Below are 22,844 nucleotides of genomic sequence, written 5' to 3' on the forward strand. Positions count from 1 at the left end.
TTCTCTCTGGCTCGGGATGGGGGCTTAGATCACAGTGCAGGCCGGCACTCCAGAGCAGCGCTGGGGGCAACCATGCTTGGTGGGTGGGGAGTGACACTGTATTTCACAGGAGACATTAATAATAATAATGCGCAATTGGCTTCTACATTTCGCCCACAAAATACACAGTCAAACCACTTTATATCAAATGCAAAGATTATTATTATTTGTTATAGCGACTTATCATGTCATTGAGATGTCTCAAAGCGCTTCACAGGACATACTGTAAAGTGAATTGACTGTATAGTTTGTGGGCGAAACGCAGCAACCAGTTGCGCAAGCAGTGTCCCACAAACAATCGTAGATTGCGTGAACAAGTTATTCTTATTTATTTTTTTGAAGGGATTTTATTACTCTACTTACGACAGAGGCTTGTAGAGTAAGGAACGCGCCTAATGTTTCGCCCTGCCTGGGAATCAAACCTATGTCCTCTCGCTTGTGAGTCGAGTGCTCTAACCACTAAGCTACAAGACTCCATAACTCACCCCAGGCCTGGCCCCACCCTGAACTGTCTGCACGTGATCCTGAGAGCAGTTTAAAGTCCACAACGGGAGCAGTTTAAAATCCCCATGACGAAAGCAGTTTAAAGTCCCCACGCCGGGCTTAGTGCTCACCGAGTTGTGCTGACTTGCTTATAAGTTTGTAATGTCTTCATGACTGAGTCAACGGCCACAGTAACAGCCACATCAACACTGTCAGCACAATGACACTGTGATGACAGAGCAGCTCCCCCCAGCACAGGAATCCTTACATTTGATATAGGCCTGATCATGTCTTCGAGACGTCTCAAAGCTCTTCGCAGGATATACTCAGTGCGAAGCTGTGAGATTTCTCTCTCCTACGTGAAATAAATAGTGGTTAGAGCTCTCACCTCGCAAGCAAGAGGGCATGGGTTTGATTCCTGGACAGGGCAAAACGTTGAGCAAGTTTCCTCACTCCACATGCCTCTGTTTACCTAGCAGTAAGTAAGAACTTGGTTGTCAGTCGATCGGTGGATCACTTTTCTGGGGCTGATAATCTCTTTAAAAAAATAACCATTTAGTCACTTAATGCACGACTGTTTGTGGGACCCTTCTGTGTGTAATTGGCTGCTGCATTTCACCCACAAAATACACAGTCATTATACTTTACAACGTATTCTGTGAAGAGCTTTGAGATCTTTCAACGATGTGATAAGGTGCTTTATCAAATGCAAGGAATATTATTATATTATAAATACGATGAGTCAATGTAAATTATTCCTGCACTTTGTCCCCAGGAAAGCTCCTCTTATGCCTGGAAGCACCGTCTCTTCATCTTCAACCTCCGAGCACACTCAGCAGCCAGGCTGCCGTGCTCTATGACGCCTGATGGCTTTTGCGCTCACTGTTGTCTGAGGAAACCACAAGGGCCCATTATAGCTGGAGACTCTTGCCTTGCAAACAAGGAAGGAGAGAAAAAGAGAAGCAAAACCAATCGTTGCTCCATAACCTCAACCATCTGCACTAACAGCCCCCACTGACTCCCAGGCTCAGCCACCAACTGTATGCTCTGCTCTACTCGACTCTAATCCCATTCCCTACTCTCTCCCCAGCTCAACAACACATTCTCATATTGGGGGAAGAGTGAGAACCAGCACAGACACCATGGAGAAAGAGCAAGAAATGGGATTAGAGGAACGAGCTTCAGTGGAGAAGTGAGCACCAGCACAGACACGATGGGGAAAGAGCAGGAAATAGGATTAGAGTAGAGAGCTTCAGTGGGGGAGGGAGCACAAGCACAGGCACGATGGGGAGAGAGCAGGGGAATGGGGTTAGACCTGTACTGTGCTGGGAGCTGAGGGAGCAGGCGGAGGTTGGTCTAAGCGGTTGAACGCTGAGCAGATTATATACAGTCATGAACCACAGAGGAAGTGCGAAGAGCGACGGAAACCATTCTCCACCGGCACCTCCCCCCACCGCCAAAGGCCCCCGCCCACACTTCCCCTCACCCCTAAGCCCTGCTGGTCCATCCCCTCCCCCCAGCCCTGCCAGCACCTTCCCTCTCCCCCCCCAGCCCTGCCGACACTTCCCCTCCGCAGCCCACCGCCCGCATTTCCCCTCTCGCCCCAGCCTGCCGACACTTCCACTCCCCTTATCCAGTCCGCGCAGCAGCCCAGGCGGGGTATAAACAGCGTTGCAATTGCACATAAAGTGCAGATTGTAGATATTGTGCAGTGTCAGACCGAGTGCGTGGCAACTCCTATATCTAGATTGAGGTCACTAATATATGTAGGAAAATAGCAACTTGCATTTATATAGCGCAATTCATGCGTGGTAGCGTCCTGGAGTGCTTGACAGTGGTGGAGTCTGATGACTGTAAGCACAATCAAAAAAGAAGGTCTTTAGGCGGGATTTGAAGTTGGGGCGGCAGGCGGCAAGGCAGAGGGATTGAGGGAGAGAATTCCAGAGTTTCGGGGTGTAGTACCTGAAGGCACGGACACCGATGGTGAAGAGGAGGGGACGAGGGACAAACAAGAGGCCGGAGCCAGCCAAGCAGAGGCTGTGGTGGTGGAGTGGGGGTAAGCAGATCAGAGAGGTAGGGAGGTGTGAAGGCATGAAGGGATCTAAAAATGAGTGAGAGGATCTTGAAATCGATCCGTTTAATGATTGGGAGTCAGTAGAGCCTGACAAGGACTAGTGTGATGGGGGTACCACAACAAGACATGTTTCAATGTAAAAGGTTTCAAAGGGATGACAAAGGGAGGGGTGGTCCCAAGCGAGAGACTCTGAGCAAAGATGAATTTTCTGAGGTTCTAGGAACACAGGAATCAATAAACAAAAACAGACCAAGGTCCATCTAGTTCACCTTCTACCATCCTGATAGTCGCATGCTACAATAACAGAGCTGTGAATAATAATAATACTCCTTGCATTTGATACAGTGTCTTATCACGTCTTTGAGACGTCTCAAAGCGCTTCACAGAATACACTGTAAAGTGAATTGATTGTATATTTTGTGGGCAAAATGTGGCAGCCAATTGCGCACAGGAGTGTCCCACAAACAATCATGGATTGAGTGATCAAATTATTATTATGATTTTTTTTGAGGGGATTATTACCCCGGAAAAGTGATCCGATATTCGACCAACAACCTCAAAACTATATGTCATGTCTCCACTTACTCATGTACTGTATAATAATTCTTGCATTTGATGTCTTCAAGACGTCTCAAAGTGCCTTCACAGAATATATTGTAAGGTGTAGTGACTGTCAGTCAAGTGACCATATTGTTTTTGGGGGGGTTCGGAGAGGGAGGGATTATTACTCCCAAAAAAGCGATCGGTCAATCGATCTACAACCGGGTTCTAAGTAAACAGAGGGGTGTGGAGTAAGGAAACTTGCCTAAGATTTCGCCCTGCCCGGGAATCGAACCCAGGTCCTCTCGCTTGCGAGGCGAGTGCTCTAACCACTACACTACAGGACGGTGGTGTCAGTTGGGGGAGGAGGATGAGATGAAATAGGCTAAAGGGTATGGTGGGGTAGGAGATGGTGAGCTGGGGATGGTAGGACATGGTGGGAGATGGTGGGGTGGGAGATGGTGAGGTGGGGATGGTAGGACATGGTGGGAGATGGTGCGGTGGGAGATGGTGAGGTGGGGATGGTAGGACATGGTGGGAGATGGTGGGGTGGGAGATGGTGAGGTGGGGATGGTAGGACATGGTGGGAGATGGTGGGGTGGGAGATGGTGAGGTGGGGATGGTAGGACATGGTGGGAGATGGTAGGACATGGTGGGAGATGGTGAGGTGGGGATGGTAGGACATGGTGGGAGATGGTGGGGTGGGAGATGGTGAGGTGGGGATGGTAGGACATGGTGGGAGATGGTGGGGTGGGAGATGGTGAGGTGGGGATGGTAGTACATGGTGGGAGATGGTAGGGTGGGAGATGGTGGGGTGGGAGATGGTGGGGTGGGGATGGTAGGACATGGTGGGATGGTAGGGTGGGAGATGGTGAGGTGGGAGATGGTGGGGTGGGAGATGGTGGGGTGGGAGATGGCTGAATGGCTCCCTCTGGTGGCCACAGAGGGCAGGACAGCTGAGAGCCACCTGATTTATTGTAAGTGCAGGCGAGCTGACTAACGTGTGAAGCTCGAACACTAACTTCATGTGAGGTGTGAGAAACACCCATCCAGTCCGCTCGCCACCCACTACCATCACATGCGTGACAGACAGTGCAACGATGACAGCACACACGCACACACACATACACACACACACACAGTTTTAACGCCTTCAGCCCTAACCAGCATTCAATCCGGGCCATGCATTAACTCTGCTCCAGCCGCAAACACTGTCTGAATTGACCCCCACTCCTCCCCCCTAGCTCCACACACTATGTCTGAACTCAACCCCTACCCACTCCTCCGCCCCCCCCCCAGCTCCAGCCCCACCTTGTTTGTGATTGTGTTAAACACTGTTGGGGGGCAGTTTATAATAATCCTTGCATTTGATATAGCACCTTATCACGTCTTTGAGATGTCTCAAAGCGCTTCACAGGATTAAGTGAATTGACTGTATATTTAGTGGGCGAAATGCAGCAGCTAATTGCACCCAGCAGTGTCCCACAAAATGTTATGGATTGAGTGACCACATTTTTTTTTGAGGTATTATTATCCCCGGAAAGCGAGCTCCCAATCGACTAACAACCCGGTTCCTACTTACTGCTAGGTAAACAGAGGCGTGTGCTGTAAGGAAACTTGCCTAAGGTTTCGCCCTGCCCGGGATTCGATAGTGTAGCTACAGAGAAAATATTTCCTCTGGTGGGGGAATCCAGAATATTAGAGCTAGGGTCATTTCGGAGCGAAATCAGGAGGCAGTTTTTTCACCCAAAGAGCAGTGGAAATCTGGAACTCTCTCCCCCAAAAGGCTGTTGATGCTGGTGTCAAGACCGTGGTGGATAGATTAAATGTTTGTTAGGTAAGGGTGTCAAGGGATTTGGGGCAAGGGTGGTTAATTGGAGTTGAGGTACAAATCAGCCATGATCTAATGGAGCTCGAGGGGCTGAATGACCTACTCCTGTTCCTATCTTCCTAAGTTTCTCTTGCTTGCGAGGCGAACGCGCTAACCACTACACTACAGGACTATGAGTGCTACGCACTGAGCCAGGCTGATACACATACTGGAGAGTGGAGGTGGGGGGGAGAGAGGAGCAGAGGCTGGATGGACACTAGATGACTGTACAGTAATGAAACGCTGATTTACCTCAGGACTTACTGTGTTTCTCCTGCTCACACACCAGATTCTGCAGGTCAACAACATGTGTAGAAGTGCTGACGCCATAAATAGGATGAACGCTTTCTCGTGAGCCCCTGTGTGGGGAGAGAAGACATCATCAGCCAGCCAGCACGCTCAACATATTTGTACAGTGGTAGTGTCCCAGAGCGCTTGACAGTGGCGGAGCACAATAACAAACAGGGGGAAGGTGACTGTAGGCACGGTTGAAAAGGTCTTCAAGTGAGACCTGAAGATGGGAAAGGAGGGACAAGGTGGAGGGATAAGGGAAGAGAGTTCCAGAGTTTTGAGGCATAGTGGCTGAAGGCACGTCCACCGATGATGGACACGAGGGACAAGCAGGAAGCCGGAGGCGAGCGGAGGCAGCAGGTAGTGGATTGGGGAGTAGGTAGGTCAGAGAGGTAGGGGGTGTCAGGGCATGAAGGGATTTTAAGACGAGTGTGAGGATTTTGAAATCAATCTGTTTGATAATAAGGGAGTTTGGCTGGAACTGGTGGATAGGCCGGGAGGGTTTGAGGAGGTCAGACTCGCAAGATAGAAGACGCTGACAGGAGACAATGAGTGTGGCTTCCGTCTTGTCAGACAAGCTGATGGAACATTGGCGGACCTGGAGTCACAGCTGGAGAGGGGAGAAGTAGATTTATGTGTAATTCGCAATCATGTGTAGATGACATTGCCATGTTGCTCACACTATAGCCTTGCATGCTCACACAGACACACACACGCAGCCACGCACGCAAACAGTGTGTCGGGGGGGGAGGAGGGGTACAGTGAGTGTGTGGGGGAGGGGGAGAGGTACTGGGATGGTGCATGTGTGTGGGGAGGTTCAGTGATGGTGTGTGGGGAGGGGGGAGAGGTACAGTGATGGTGTGGGGGAGGGAGAGATATAGTGATGGTGTTTGTGGGGAAGGGAGAGGTACAGTAATGGTGTTTGTGGGGAAGGGAGAGGTACAGTAATGGTGTGTTTGGGGGAGGGAGAGGTACAGTAATGGTGTGTTGGGGAGGGAGAGGTACAGTAATGGTGTGTTTGGGGGAGGGAGAGGTACAGTAATGGTGTGTTTGGGGGAGGGAGAGGTACAGTAATGGTGTGTTTGGGGGAGGGAGAGGTACAGTAATGGTGTGTTTGGGGGAGGGAGAGGTACAGTAATGGTGTGTTTGGGGGAGGGAGAGGTACAGTAATGGTGTGTTTGGGGGAGGGAGAGGTACAGTAATGGTGTGTTTGGGGGAGGGAGAGGTACAGTAATGGTGTGTTTGGGGAGGTATAGTGACAATGTAGAGGCGGTGGAGGTACTCACAGTGGTTCTCGCTGGATGAGATGAAGGTGAGGAGGAGGAGAGAGGAGTTCTCGGTCAGGTTGAGAATCAGTGTCAGGAGACACAGCACCGGGTAGTGACTTATGCCGCTCGGGGAACAGCGACGGTAATGGTTCCAGTACGCAACAGCCACCAGGAACCGCGGGGCTGAGTGCAGCCCCACACACAGCCGCCACACATAGCGCTGAGGGGTCTCGCCACCAATCGCAGCACTGATTGACGGCAAGTAGTTGGGGACCTGCAGCAGAAACAGTGTAGAGGGAGCTTTACTGTGTCTCTAACCCTGACCTGGGAGTGTGAACAACAACAAATTACATTTGTATAACGCCTTTCAGATCAGGACGATGCCCCAAGGCGCTGGACAGTTAGAAATTCGTACCTGAGCTGGTGGTCGGGATCAGGAGGGTTGGAGGGTGGGGAGGGTAGGGGAAGGAGGGTGACCATAGGCAGGGTTGAAGAGGAGGGTCTTGAGACGGGTCTTGAAGGAGGTTAGGGAGGGGGCGAGGCGGAGTGATAAGGGAGAGAGGGACTGTGGGATGGAGTTCCAGAGGGTGGGGCAGAGAGGTTGAAGGCCAATGGTGGGGCGAGCAAGGCCGGGAAGGTGAAGCAGGCCGGAACCCGCTGAGCGGAGGGAGCGGACAGGTTTGTAGGGGGTTAGGAGGTCACAGAGGAGGGAGGAGCAAGGCCGTGGAGGGCTTTGAAGGTGAGGACCAGGATCTTGAACTACAGCCTCTGAGTGATGGGGTGCCAATGGAGCCGGGAGAGGATGAAGGGCAGAGAGTTGCAGAGTTTGGTGCAGAAGAGGGCATGGGCTGCAGAGTTCTGGATAATCTGCATCCTGTGAAGGGAAGAGTTGGGGGAGCTGACAAGCAGGGAGTTTGTGTAGTCAAACCTGGATGTGATGAATGTGTGTTTGAGGGCGGCCTGCGGTGAGAGACTATGGCAGAGCCGGGCAATGTTGCAGAGGTGGGAAAGGCGGAGCACAGATGTGGGGGATGAAGGACAGCTGAGGGTCGAACAGGACGCTGAGGTTCCGTATTGACTCCATGAGGCGTAGAGTGCATCCACAAAGGATCAGCGCCCTAGGTTTGGAGGCGCTGATGGGAGCCAAGCAGGAGGGCCTTGGTCTTGGTGACATTCAACTAGAGGAAGTTAGCCGTCATCCGGAACTTGATGTCCGACAGGCAATCTGTAAGGACAGCAGTGGTCCTGGAGTCGAGGTTGGAGACAGAGTTAGGTACACATGAGGAAGTTAACCTCATGTCTACGGATGATGTCACCAAGAGGAAGTATGTAAATGTTGAAAAGGAGGGGACCAAGGACAGAGCCCTGAGGGATGCCACGCGATGGTGTGGGGGCTGGAGGAGAAGTCGCTAGTGGAGACAAAGTGGAGGTTCGGTACACTGGAGGGAGCTTTACTGTGTCTCTAACGCTGACCTGGGAGTGTGGACGGACAGTGTAGAGAGAGCTTTACTGTGTCTCTAACCCTGACCTGGGAGTGTGGACGGACCGTGTAGAGGGAGCTTTACTATTTCTCTAACCCTGACCTTGAAGTGTGGACAAACAGTGTAGAGGGAGCTTTACTGTGTGTTTAATTTGTGTTGTTGCTGATCTGGGAGGTCTCTGGAGACAGCTTACCCTGCAGTGCGTGCCCGTGGTGGACTCGAAGTGAAAGAGCAAGGACCAGATGACGCAGAAGAGAAAGCCAAAGAGAGGGCACATGACGGTGCCCACAGCGAAGCTGGTGAACCTGAGCCGGAGCAGGCTGGGGTCTCTGTCCAGTGGCTGATAAACTGGCAGCATTCTGCACGTGACAACAGATTACACTCAGTTACAGCACAGCCATGCACATTCACACACACATACACCACGTGGCGGTATGGGGGGACTTAAACCCACAACCTCCTGAGTCCGGGGCGCGGGAGGTGGAGGGGGGGGTGGATATAGGAACACGAGCAGACCATTCAGCCCCTCGAGCCTGTTCCGCCATTCTATTAGATCACGGCTGATCTGTACCTCAGCTCCAATTACCCGCCTTTGCCCCATATCCCTCGATACCCTGAACTAACAAACATCTATCCAGTCTTGAAAATTTGAATGGTTCCAGCATCCATCCACAGCCTTTCGGGGGAGGGAGAGAGTTCCAGATTTCCACTGCCCTTTGGGTGAAAAACTGCCTCCTGATTTCACTCCTAAACGGCTTGGCTCTAATTTTAAGTTGATGCCCCACTTGTTCTGGATTCCCCCCCCACCAGAGGAAATAGTTTCTGTGTAGCCGCCCCATCGAATCCCTTTATCATTTTAAACACCTCAATCAGATCGCCCCTCAACCGTCTAAACTCAAGGGAACAGAGACCAAGTTTGTGCAACCTGTCCTCATTTTTTTAAAACTCTTTAATAAGCCATATTCCCTCCCCCACCCACCCCCACCCACACCCCCCACCCCAACCCCACCACCCACCCACCCACCTCCGGGCTCACCCGGCTCATTGGCTCAGGTCGAAACGGCGTTTGCCCAAACGCACACAAATGTAATGCACCGAAGGAAGAGGAGACCCTGTAGCTCGGTGGTTGGAGCGCTCGCCTCGCAAGCGAGAGGACCTGGGTTGGATTCCCGGGCGGGGCGGGGCGGGGGGCGAAACGAAACGTTGGGGGGGGGGGGGGCAAATTTCCTTACTTACTTACTTCATTCATTCACGTGCGCGTGCGCTCGCACGCGCGCCCGCACCTCTGTTTACCTAGCAGTGAGTAAGGGACCCGGTTGTTAGTCGATTGGCCGATCGCTTTCTGGGGGTAGCAATCCCCCTCTGCTGGAAAAATAATAATAATAATAATAATAAGTGGGTCACTTCAACCCGCGGCTGCTGGTGGGGACGCCGCCGCCGCGCGCCGGTGGTTGCCGCGCTTCGCCCGGCAAAAATAACACAGGTCCGTTCGCTTGGCAGCGTCATAGTAATAATAATAGTAATAATAATAGTAGTAATAATTCGCGGACCCCGCGAAGCGCTTCGGGACGTCCCGCGGGGACGCGGCCCGGGCCCTGCGCTCCCCGACGCGAGGCTTTTACCCTCGCGGGCGCGTTAAAAGATATATACAATTCTAATGAACGGAATTATAATGTAATATCATTGCGATACAAAGAAAAACCCAACAGCAGATTTTTTTTCGCCCCCAAAACAATTCAAAAAAATAAATATCGCTTTTTCAATGAAAGTTTTTAAAATAATGATCATCATCATAATAATAAACTATAAACCAACAGCGGCTTCTCCAGAGCGGAGGGAGAATTATTTTAAATTAAATAACAGAAATGGTAATAATAATAATAATAAAAAGTAAAGGGAATGAAAGGTACCGCGGCCTAGTCGGTGAGACTGAAGCCTGGGCCTCGAGTTTGGGGGCGGAGCCGAGGTGAAGCACTGCCGGAGCGGCAGCGGGTGAGCGAGTCACACACACACCAACATACAGTCACACACACACACCAACACAGTCACACACACACACCAACACAGTCACACACACACACCAACACAGTCACACACACACACCAACACAGTCACACACACACACCAACATACAGTCACACACACACACCAACATACAGTCACACACACACCAACACAGTCACACACACACACCAACATACAGTCACACACACACACCAACACAGTCACACACACACACCAACATACAGTCACACACACACATCAACACAGTCACACACACACACCAACATACAGTCACACACACACCAACACAGTCACACACACACCAACACAGTCACACACACACACCCAACATACAGTCACACACACACACACACACCAACATACAGTCACACACACACACACCCCAACATACAGTCACACACACACACCAACATACAGTCACACACACACATCAACACAGTCACACACACACACCAACATACAGTCACACACACACCACACAGTCACACACACCACCAACATACAGTCACACACACACACCAACACAGTCACACACACACACCAACATACAGTCACACACACACACACACCAACACAGTCACACACACACCAACACAGTCACACACACACCAACATACAGTCACACACACACCAACACAGTCACACACACACCAACATACAGTCACACACACACCAACACAGTCACACACACACACCAACATACAGTCACACACACACCAACACAGTCACACACACACACCAACACAGTCACACACACACACCAACATACAGTCAACACACACACCAACACAGTCACACACACACACACCAACACAGTCACATACACACACCAACACAGTCACACACACAAACACAGTCACACACACACACCAACATACAGTCACACACACACCAACATACAGTCACACACACACCAACACAGTCACACACACACACCAACATACAGTCACACACACACCAACACAGTCACACACACACCAACACAGTCACACACACACACCAACATACAGTGACACACACACACACCCAACATACAGTCACACACACACACACACACCCCAACATACAGTCACACACACCCAACATACAGTCACACACCAACACACTCACAAACACACACACCAACACAGTCACACACACACACCAACATACAGTCACACACACACACCAACATACAGTCACACACACACCAACACAGTCACACACACACCAACACAGTCACACACACACACCCAACATAGTCACACACACACACACACCAACATACAGTCACACACACACACACACCCCAACATACAGTCACACACACACACCAACAGTCACACACACACCAACATACAGTCACACACACACCAACATACAGTCACACACACACCAACATACAGTCACACACACACACCAACACAGTCACACACACACCAACATACAGTCACACACACACCAACATACAGTCACACACCAACGTACAGTCACACACACACCAACATAGTCACACACACACCAACATACAGTCACACACTAACATACAGTCACACACACACACACACACCAACATACAGTCACACACCAACACCCTCACACACACACACCCCAATATACAGTCACACACACACCAACACCCTCACACACACACACCCCAACATACAGTCACACACACACCCCAACATACAGTCACACACACCCTCACACACACACCCCAACATACAGTCACAAACCAACACCCTCACACACATACACACACCAACACCCTCACACACACACCAACAACCTCACACACACCAACACCCTCACACACACACACCAACACCCTCACACACACACCAACATACACACACCCCAACATACAGTCACAAACACACACACCAACATACAATCACACACCAACACCCCAACATAGTCACACACCAACACCCACACAGTAACACACACAGCAGCATCACACTCACATAGCATCACTCACTCAGTAACACAGTTACACACACAGCAGCATCACACTCACATAGCATCACTCACTCAGTAACACTCACACAGTAACACACAGCATCACACTCACATAGCATCACTCACTCAGTAACACACACAGCAGCATCACACTCACATAGCATCACTCACTCAGTAACACACAGTTACACACACAGCAGCATCACACTCACATAGCATCACTCACTCAGTAACACACAGTAACACACAGCAGCATCACACTCACATAGCATCACTCACTCAGTAACACACAGAGTAACACACAGCAGCATCACACTCACATAGCATCACTCACTCAGTAACACTCACACAGTAACACACACAGCAGCATCACACTCACATAGCATCACTCACTCAGTAACACACACAGTAACACACAGCAGCATCACACTCACATAGCATCACTCACTCAGTAACACTCACACAGTAACACACAGCAGCATCACACTCACATAGCATCACTCACTCAGTAACACACAGAGTAACACACAGCAGCATCACACTCACATAGCATCACTCACTCAGTAACACACACAGTAACACACAGCAGCATCACACTCACATAGCATCACTCACTCAGTAACACTCACACAGTAACACACTCACATACACTCACTCACACAAAGTAACACACGCAGCAACGCTGACCCACACCACCCACACACTCACTCACATACACCCACTCACACAGCATCAAATGTAAGGATTATTATTATCGATTATTACTCTTATTGATTATTACTGTTAACGATCGATTAACTGTTACTGTGGTGGTGTCTGTCATGTGGTCACCCGGCGAGGAAGGGGGGCGGGTACACTGTGCTCTTAACCAATCAGCTCAGTCCCTTTGTATCCGTCAATCACGTTGAGAGTTTTCCTGATTGACGGGTAATCTGACCAATAGCCTTCCCTCACACCCCGCCCTCTGACCGAGGATTTACGACGTCAACCGTCCGGCCGTTTGTGTGATTGCCGTGAGCAATAGCTGACCAATGGCGGCGCGGACGGGGCGGGACGCGCTGACCGACGGCCAATCGGGTGACGCAGCTGTCCACGACCCACGCGGGAACCACCTTCGCGCAGTGATCGACGTCGAGGTCGACCAATGGAAGTGCCGGAGCGCGTGAATTGACGGGGCCGCGGGCCAATCAGAGCGAAGCGGCGCCAGGCGTGAGGCTGAGTTGTGAGGCCTGGGTGGCGGCGGCGGCGGCAGCGACAGACACACACACGGCGATCGAGGCCTGAGATAGACACGCAGAGCAATCAGAGAGCAAGCAGTCAGCGGCCGCCAGGAGGCTCGCCTTCCCCCCCTCCCCACCCCCTCCACTCCCGCCTTCTCCACACTACAGTCCGCGGCTGGTGAGTGAAGCCTGAGGCGCTAGGCCGCACCGCGCAGCACAGCCTCGGGACCAACACAGCCTGTGGCAGGGTACCGTAGGTGGTCAGGCGGCCCCCGACCACACACATACACACACACACACACTGACAACACGCCTGACTTATTATAATAATAATTATTATTATTATTAATACTGATGGCACATCGGATTCGAGGTTCATCGCGTCGTTGAGATGTCTCAAAGCGCTTCGCAGGAATTACTGTAAAGTGTAGTGACTGTGTTTGGGGGGCGGCCAGTTGACACGCCGCAACGTCCCTGCAAACAGCCATGAGGCGAGAGAGCGACTTTATTATAGTAATAGTACTTACATTTGATACAGTGCCTTATCAAATCGTTGAAATATCTTAAAGCGCTTCATGAATATGCTGTGGAGTGACTGTGTATTTTGTGGGTGAAATGTTGCGGGACGTTATCAGCCAGGACCCTGGGAGAGAAAAACTCCCTTCTCTTTTCCCAACAACACTGCTCGGTGCTGGACCTGGACAAACACACAGTCACTAAGCGGTGCAGTGAAATCCCGCAAAGTGCTTTGAGACCTTCAACAAACTGACCGGAATCAGCCGAACCAGATTCTCGCGCATCTCCTTCGTTCACCAATTGCTTAAAAATCGCAAACTTGGTAGTGCTCGTGCCTCTCTGTGTTGTGGGGCGTTTAGCCCCAGAGTAGTTGTTTAGCAGGGCTGGGGTGTTGTCCCTTAAGATGAGGCATTAAATTAATGGAGTCCTTTGCTTATTAGTTAGAGCGCTCGCCTCGCAATCAAGAGGACCCCCGGGTTAGATTCCCTTAGGCAAGTTTCCTTACTCTGCACGCCTCTGTTTACCCAGCGGTAAGTAGAAATCGCGTTGTTAGTTGATTAGTGGGAAAACTATCCAATTGGCTGCCAATGTTTCGCCCACAATTCACTTTACAGGATATTCTGTGAAGCGCATTGAGATATCTCAACGATATAAGGCGCTATATCAAATGCAAGGATTATTATTATTAAACCATGGTTCAGATGGAAGCTACATCCTGCAGCACCATCGGAAAAGAGAAAGGAGTTTGCTCCGGAGTCCTGGCCCATAATCCCACCGATAAATTGTTAACTTTCTGACTGTGCTGTTAGGGCTGCTCAATTGCTTGATAAGTTGCTACACTTTACAGAAAACATTGTGAAAACAACAAACAACATTACATTTGTATAGCGTCTTTCACGAAGGGAGGACGTCCCAAGGTGTTGGAAAACACCACACTTTGAGACTTTGATGTGGTAAAGCTGCATTAGAGATAGGGTTTCTTGTTATTGTTGTTATTTATTACTAGCTCAAGTAATAGATTGACATTTATTGACATGGGGTCAACTTCCACATGTACACGGATGATACCCAACTCTATCTCTCTGCCTCCAGCCTTGATTCCAGGGCAATTGTAGTCCTAACAGACTGTCTGTCAGACATCAAGTCCTGGATGAGAGCCAACTTTCTACAGCTGAATGTCATCAAGACCTGATTGGCCCTCTTGATTGGCTCTCGCCAGTGCCTCCGCACCTCAGACTGGATCGTTTAACTTGTTGCCGTGTTTCACCCACAAGATACACAGTCAATCCACTTGACAGTATATCCTGTGAAGAACTTTGAGATGTCTCAACGATGTGATAAGCTTGTTTCACAGCAAATACCCAAGGTCTCCTTTGCTCCAAGGTGACATGCCTGGCAATGGAATGTCGGAATCGAGCCGGCCCCCTGTGAAGGCTCGTTCGTCCGCTTCCTGAGCAAGGGGTCTACAGAATTCCACGGCACTACTGATGACAGCCAGCCTAGCTGATGGCAGGACTTGAAAGGGCAGATCACTCACTGGGGGGCAGGGAGTCATCCCACTCAGCTCCTGTTAACCCTGCAAGCCAAACCCCAATGGGTAGGGTGGTTCTAGCTGGACAAGCAGCGGGAAAGCTTGCAATATCAACGGCAAACTATATGGTCTTATAGCTGGGTGAACTCCAGCAGTTCCTCCAACTAGACTCTGGGGCCCCCAAGCCTTAGCTCTTGCCAACCTGGCCTAATGCTTTCTGGAATTGGTAAGCAGGGAGAAAATGTGCATTCCAACAATCTTATGACTGGAATTACCATGTGTAGGAATTTCAGCTTGGTTTGACTCTTAATCATGGTGATGGGTTTCTGCATGTGTCAGACACCTGGCTGACCAAAAAAAAATTAACAGCAAGCATGTGGATGAATGGCTTGCTCTCCGTGTCCCCCTCCCCCACCCTATCTCTGTCGGTGACTTTTGGGAATTTGGATGGTTGTCGAGGTGGTTCACATAACAAGTCACAAGAAGTCGAAAGGAGAGTTTTTAAAGAAAATTATTTTTCACACGGTTGTTGGGATGAGGAATGTTCTGCCAAGTAAGGTGGTGGAGGCAGAGTCCATTGTAGGTTTCAAGGGGGAAATGGGCGAGTATATGAGAGAGAAGGTTGAAGAGGAATGGGGATTGAATCAACATCTTGCTCTAAGCAGAGTTGATGGACTGAATGACCTTCTGCACTGTAAATTTCTAAGATGTGAGTGGATCCAGCGTCCACAACCTTTTGGGGGGAAAGAGTTCCAGATTTTCACTACCCTGTGGGTGGAAAAATGCTTCCTGATTCCACTCCTAAACGACCTAGCTCTAATTTTTAGATGGTGCCCCCCGTCGTTCTGGATTCCCCCACCAGAGGAAATAGGACCTCTGTATCTACCCTATCGAATCCCTTTATTATTTTGAAAACCTCAATCAGGTTCCCCTCCTCCCTTGATGGGGGTGAGAGTAAGGCACTGAGGGATGGATTTCCAAAGTGTAGGAACGGAGAGGCTGAAGGTGGAGCGGGCCAGGTGGGGGACATGGAGCAGGCCGGAGCCCGCTGAGCGGAGGGAGTAGACAGGTCCACTGGGTTAGCAGGTCACAAGTAAGGAGGAGCAAGTCCATGGAGGGCTTTAAAGGCAAGTGGAGTAGGTGTCATGGAACCTTGCAGGCACAAATAATTTGGTTTGGTTCTTTGTGACATGTTCTCTATCCAGCAGTGTAAAGAAGCTAGCTTTCTCACCATCACTGCACTACCAGCCACCTTCACTCAGCTGGCTCTAGCCTCCTGCGTGTCCCTCGTCCTCTCCGCTCCACCATCAGCAGCTGTGCTTTCAGCTACTCCACCCTGAAACTCTAGAACGCTCCCTGAGTCCCTCTGCCTTGCCTCCTCCTTCACGTCTTCAGATCACGCCCGAAGATCTTCCTCTGATCGTGCCTACGTTCACCTCCCCCCGGCTCAGCGTTAGGCTCTGTTACTGTTGAGCATTCCGAGATGCTGCCCAGCATGAAGGGCGCTGTATAAAATGCACATTGTTGTTTATCTCATAGCTATGTAAGTCACAACACACCACAGTGACAAGGAAGAACCATGTCATTTAGATCAGAACAGAACTGAATCCACTAGTTTCAGTTTGATAGTTGGCAAACAGGAAAATGGGGCAGTAAAGAGAATTTTTTTGTTTGGATCTGGAATGTTGTGCTAGGAGTGGGTTTGAGCAGAATCCATGTTAGCTTTTAAAAAGTAACTCGCCCACACTTTGTCACTTCCCGGCTGGACTATTCCAATGCCCTGTTCAGCTCCCCAGCTCAACCATACACAAAATTCAACTAATTCAGAACTCCACGCCCGATACTCACGTGCACGACACTCTGTACCTCCATCACACCAACGTGGTTACGGTCGCCACCGCTCTCCCTCGGCTTGTTGTCAGACTTCACCATTGCGATGCTACACCGCGTAAAGGGCACTATATACATACAAGTTGTTGATGAACTAAAAAGCAGCAAACGGCAAAAGTCTGGGGGAACAGAAAGGATTACTCTTCGAAGAGCCAGCCAGAACTCGCACAATGGGCCGAATATCCGCCTTCTATGCTGTAAATGATGTTAGCCATGGAATGGTGTGCGCAGTTCAGGGGTGGGGAGGGGGGTGAGTTGGTGCTGGGCAGGAGAGGGAGGTACAGGTTGCAGGGTGTTAACATGCTGCTGCTCTCTGCTCCCCAGCCTCGTGTATTCTCGCTGATGTGAAAAGATGTTCAATAAATCGCAGTTCGGTGCCCCCACCTTCGGCAACACCAGTGGCTTCACCGGCTCCGCCTTCGGGCAAAGTAAGTGTGAGGGGGTGAGTGGAGTGGGCGGGGACAGTGTGGGGGATGGGGGGGGAACAGGGCAGAGGAGGGGGTTGGGATGGGGGAAAGTCGGAGGTGGGGGGTTGCGGAGAGGGAGGGGGTTTGGGTTGAGGTGGGTGGGGGATTGGGATGGGAGGGAGTGGAGAATGTGGGCGCAGGGCAACGAGTGGTCGGGTGACCTAACGGCCTAAACGTGTGACTGTGTTTCAGATACCGGTGCCTCAGGGTTTGGTGGATTCGGCCCAACACCAGCCGGCTTCGGTGCCACCAGCAATGCCGCGGGAGGGCTATTTGGTGCCACGCAGAGCAAACCAGGTCCGGGGAGGGCTCTGCTTCCTGTTTATACACTATTACTAACTTTGTAACTAGGAAGATGGATGTGATGTCCTTCTATGAAGTGTGAGGAGTTCAAAAGCATAAAATACCTTTTAATTGTACACACACACATAATCGCAATTACTCAAGTTGCGTATTGATTAGAGCGCTCGCCTCGCAAATGAGAGAACCCGGGTTCGATTTCCAGGCATGACGAAACCTTAGGCAAGTTTCCTCGCTCCACTTGTCTCTGTTTTATCTAGCAATAAATAGGAACCCGGTTGTTAGTTGATTGGCAAATTGCTTTTCCGGAGCTAATAATCCTTTTATTAAAAAAAAATTTTGGTCACTCAATCCGTGACTGTTTGTGGACACTACTATGAGCAATTGGCTGCCATGTTTCGCCCACAAAATCCACAGTCACTACACTTTACAGTATATTCTGCGAAGCACTTTGAGACATTTCAATGATGCTGGGTGTAGTCTTGGGGTTCCCACATTCTGTGCCACAGAGATTGGAGATGGACAGGGACATGTGAAGTAAGGTCATGGCCAGTAGCTGTTCATATCGCTGTGGAGTGACACGAGCCGCCTATAACTTACTGTGTCCTTTGCCTGTTGTCCCACAGGTGGGCTGTTCGGCTCCAGCAGTTTCGGTCAGCCAGCGACCTCCTCCACCAATGCTGGCTTCGGTTTTGGCACCCCAACCTCCAGCAGCTTGTTCGGGGCTACCAACACCGGCGGTCTCTTCTCCACACAGCCGAACAATGCCTTCACCCAGAACAAGCCCGCAGGAAGCTTTGGAAGTAAGCCAATGACTTACCAGCGATTAGCCAGGGGTAGTGAGGTGTCGGTGAAACACGCTCATCTCTGGCTCAAAGGTTGTGGGTGATTAACTTCATTGTGCAACTTAGAGCTCAGTCAGGCTTACAATCCAATACAGTGATTGGGTGGGGGTTGCGCCTTGCCAGAGGTGCCTTCCTCCAGATGAGATGTTAAACTGATGTCTCAACTGCCTGTTGAGGTGGGCGTTAGATATCACGATGAATGAGTGGTTCACTTCGTGGCTGTTTGTGGCACTGTGCTGTGGTTAAAATTGGCTGCCACTTTTGCCTACAAATAATAATGAAAATAGTTGCTAGCCAGTGATTTAGCTATGAAGCACTTTTAATGATTTGGTGTTAATGGGCGCTGTAAGAGTGGAAGATTTGTTTGTCTAGGTGTGTTTTTTGGTACGGTCGTGCCTTCAGCCTCTCTGCCCCCAACATTTGGAATTCCGTCCCACTGTCCCTTTGCCTACTTCCCTTCCTTGCCTCCATCAAGGTGCGTCTCAAGACCCCCCTCTTCAGCCACCATCCTACCCCAACCTTCCCTGTCTTCGACCCTTCCTGATCCCAACTCCCAGCTCGGGTCCAAATCCCTGACTGTCCAGCGCCTTGGGATGTCCTCCCAACGTGAAAGGCACTGTGAAATGTAATTGGTAGTGTTGGTATTGCTTTTTGCAAATCAATGAATTAATGGGAAAAGTTTTACTTTCAGTAAATCAGGTCTTACTAATCCTAAATACCATAGCCATGGACCAACTAAAGTTGACTGAAGCAAGAGCACAGCTCCTGGCACAGGGAATTATCCTCCTCTGACACTGGGTTGGCCACCTCCCTTTAGTAATGTCCTCCTGTCAGCTCCATAGGCACTATGGCACCTGGCTCATGGGAAGCCAAAATGGCCGATTTCTGATACATTGGTTAGCTGCCTACATCACTTCCTGTGCCCAGAAAGTGCTGTCACCAGTGATCTGATGACCTAGAAGTCGGCCATTTTAACTACCGGCTCACTAGCGGGGGATTGGAGCGCTGATGGAGCAAGCTCTATGCGGGAGTGGCTCTTGAATGCAGAGAATGAGCCGAGGCATTGACCAGCGAGCACGCCCTGTTGCATTACTGGCTCCCTGTCAACTATTCGAACGCACCTTTGCTTAACCTCCTACCCCTGCCCTCCACCCTCCTGATTGCAACTGCCAGCTCTGGTGCAAATCCTTGATTGTCCAGAGCCTTTGGACGTCTCCCGACGTGAAAGGCGCTGTGTAAATATCATTTGTTGTTGTTTCTGGCTGGGACTTTCTGAACCTCAATGGTGGAGGATCTGACTCAAGGGGATAAAGTGTTAGAATTAGGATGGTGAGATTATGGCCAGCATAAGGGAGATTGACAGATACTTTGGGTGTAAGGAAATTTCAGGGTGGGAAGAAAGGGAGGGAACAGATGTGCTGTGATCTCATGAACCGATGGAACAAGCTGGGCGGATTGTGTGGCCTCTTGTTGAACCTCACTGGTATATGGTGCCGTGGAGAAGAGCTTGGGTTTGGGCAGAGAGTGATCTTTACTGTCTTCAGCCTTCGGAACCAGCACCAGCGGTGGAGGCTTGTTTGGGACGACGAGTACGGCCTCCAACCCCTTCGGAGGAACGTCGGGGACGCTGTTCGGGGGAACATCCTTCACCCCTACTGCTCCCAATGGAACCACTATTAAATTCAACGTGAGTATAGACTTCACATGGTCCTGAAGATGTCCTTCAACCATGCCTCCCACTTCTCCCCAGCTCAGCTTCACCACTGTTAAACGCTCCCAGGATGCTAAAATATATGTTGTTGTTGAGTGTCTCAGTGACTGTCTTGTCTCCCCAATCCCACCCATTGCCATGTGGTTAGTGGAAATGAGGAGTGGCTGGGAGAAGTCTGGTGTATGTTCTGGTCTCAGTCTCATTCAAATTTTTGTTTGTGCGGAGCTCTGTGTTGTCAGAGACCATCCTTCAACTGAGCCATTAAACCAATTCCCATGGCACTATTGCGAAGGAGAAGGTGTCTTTTTTTCAGCACCTAAAATCCTGTCGTGTAGTGGTTACAGTTGCGAGCGAGAGGACCTAGGTTTGATTCCCGGTAGGGCAAAATATTAGGCAAGTTTCCTTACTCCACACGCCTGTTTACCTAGCAGTAAGTAGGAACTGGTTGTTAGTCGATTAGCGGATCGCATACCGGGGGGGTGGTAATCCCTTCAAAACAAAAATCTTAATAAAAAATAATAATTTGGTCACTCAATCCACAGCAGTTTGTGCGACTGTTGCGCAATTGGCTACCGCTTTTCCCACACAAAATAACATTTTACTGTATATTCTGTGAAACCCTTTGAGACATTGTGATAAGGCACTGTATCAAATGCAAGGATCGTTATAGTATTATTGTGTTCCCACAGCCCCCAACGGGGACAGATACTATGGTGAAGTCTGGGGTGAGCACCAGCATCAGCACCAAACACCAGTGCATCACCGCTATGAAGGAGTACGAGACCAAGTCTTTGGAGGTGAGAGGAAAAACCTAGCGGTGTGGACTCCATGCGAGTTGGGAATACTCCCTTCACCGCTGCAAAGTCAGAGGCACCTGAGCCAGAAACGCATTAATGTGAGCTCTCGGCTGCCTGTTCCGGTGGGGCTTAATGATCCTGTGACTTGGAAGGAGACCCTGTGTCCTGGCGATGATCATTTTCCTGCCCTCCAATAAATTAGAGATGACTTTTTGCAAGGTGCCATGCTATATGCAAAAACGCTGAACTGCTTGCAGGAAAGTCTGAGATTCTTTCCCCACCCCCCCACTGCAGGTGTGGTGGATGGGTCAGTGTGCTTCAGAGGCCTTGCCCTGTATGTAGTGCTCTTGTATGGTCGACATTGCAGGCTCCGGCCTGCTCCACATCCCCCACCCGCCCATTTCGCCTTCTACAGTCGGCCCTTCAGCCTCTGTACCCTCATTCTTTGGAACTCCCATCACACATGCCCTTCTCCTCGCTCTCTCTCTCTTTCATCCTCCATGGCCCATCTCAAAATCCTCCTCTTTAACCATGCCTTCGGTCACCCTCCTATCTGCACCGTCCCTGCCCTCCACCCCTCCTGATCCCAGCCCCCAGCTCGAATCCAAATCCCTGACTGTCCAGTGCTTTGAGACGTCCTGACATGAAAGGCGCTGTGTAAATGTAATGTGTTGTTGTTGACTGTTGGGTGATTTTTTTCAGGAGCTGCGCCTGGAGGACTACACGGCAGGCCGCAAGGGCCCGCAGACGCCCCTGGTTGGGGCGGGCGGGCTGTTCGGGGCCTCCACAGCCACCTCCAGCGCTGGGGCCAGCCTGTTCGGAGCTACTCCCCCCAACACAAGTGGAGGCTTCAACTTTGGGCAGAACAAAGCCGGCTTCGGAGCAAGTGAGTGGGATCCCCATCTCAGGCCAGAGGCCAGGGTAACCTGGCTTCTCTCTCACACTGTGAGTGACATCCCCATCACAGCGAGTGGCTAGGGTCCTGTAGCTTAATGGTTAGAGCGCTTGCCTTGCAAGCGAGAGGACTTGGGTTTGATTCCTGGGCAGGGCTTCTGTTTACCTAGCAGTAAGTAGAAACCCGGTTGTTAATTGATTGGCGGATCGCTTTTCCGGGGGTAATCCCTTCAAAAATAACTTTAAAAAAAAAAAAAAAAAAAAAATTGGTTACTCAGTCAATGCCCGTTAGTGGGACACTGCTGCGTGCAATTGGCTGCCACGTTTTTTCCCCCACAAAATACACAGTCAGAAAACCACAGAATTTACAAAACAGGAGGCGGCGATTTGCCCCATCGTGTCCATGCTGGCTTTTTGAAAGCGTTATCCAAATTAATCCCACTCCCCCACTCTTCTCATAGCCCTGCAAATGTGTGCTCCCCAAATATCTATCTACTTCTCTCTTGAAAGTTGTTATCGAATCGGTTTCCACCAACCTTTCAGGCAATGGATTCCAGATCCGAACATATCGCTGTGTGAAAAAATTTCCTCTCTGGTTCTTTTGCCAACTATTTTAAATCTGTGTCCTCTGGTTACCAACCCACCCACTAGTTTCTCCCTG

At 50.4% G+C, this 22,844-nt stretch overlaps 2 protein-coding genes across 2 annotated transcripts in view; one reads left to right on the forward strand and one right to left on the reverse strand.

The window, feature by feature from the left end:
• Positions 1–10,090, reverse strand: part of pgap2 (post-GPI attachment to proteins 2) — an 11,194-nt gene extending 1,104 nt beyond the window's left edge. Inside the window, exons 1-6 of the mRNA XM_042333994.1 lie at positions 9,957–10,090; positions 9,287–9,339; positions 8,240–8,405; positions 6,584–6,839; positions 5,259–5,365; positions 2,331–2,373 (exon numbers count right to left, since the gene is read on the reverse strand). Of these exons, the coding sequence (XP_042189928.1) occupies positions 2,331–2,373; positions 5,259–5,365; positions 6,584–6,839; positions 8,240–8,405; positions 9,287–9,291 (577 nt within the window). The 5' untranslated portion in view covers positions 9,292–9,339; positions 9,957–10,090. The remainder of the gene's footprint in view (positions 1–2,330; positions 2,374–5,258; positions 5,366–6,583; positions 6,840–8,239; positions 8,406–9,286; positions 9,340–9,956) is intronic.
• Positions 10,091–13,384: 3,294 nt separating this feature from the next.
• The window catches only part of nup98 (nucleoporin 98 and 96 precursor), a 32,513-nt gene continuing 23,053 nt past the window's right edge, over positions 13,385–22,844 (forward strand). Inside the window, exons 1-7 of the mRNA XM_042334148.1 lie at positions 13,385–13,410; positions 17,494–17,597; positions 17,829–17,933; positions 18,563–18,739; positions 20,326–20,468; positions 21,182–21,289; positions 21,992–22,175. Of these exons, the coding sequence (XP_042190082.1) occupies positions 17,522–17,597; positions 17,829–17,933; positions 18,563–18,739; positions 20,326–20,468; positions 21,182–21,289; positions 21,992–22,175 (793 nt within the window). The 5' untranslated portion in view covers positions 13,385–13,410; positions 17,494–17,521. The remainder of the gene's footprint in view (positions 13,411–17,493; positions 17,598–17,828; positions 17,934–18,562; positions 18,740–20,325; positions 20,469–21,181; positions 21,290–21,991; positions 22,176–22,844) is intronic.

This window comes from Callorhinchus milii, unplaced genomic scaffold (assembly GCF_018977255.1).
Source record: "Callorhinchus milii isolate IMCB2004 unplaced genomic scaffold, IMCB_Cmil_1.0 Scaffold4, whole genome shotgun sequence".
NCBI classification, from domain to species: domain Eukaryota; kingdom Metazoa; phylum Chordata; class Chondrichthyes; order Chimaeriformes; family Callorhinchidae; genus Callorhinchus; species Callorhinchus milii.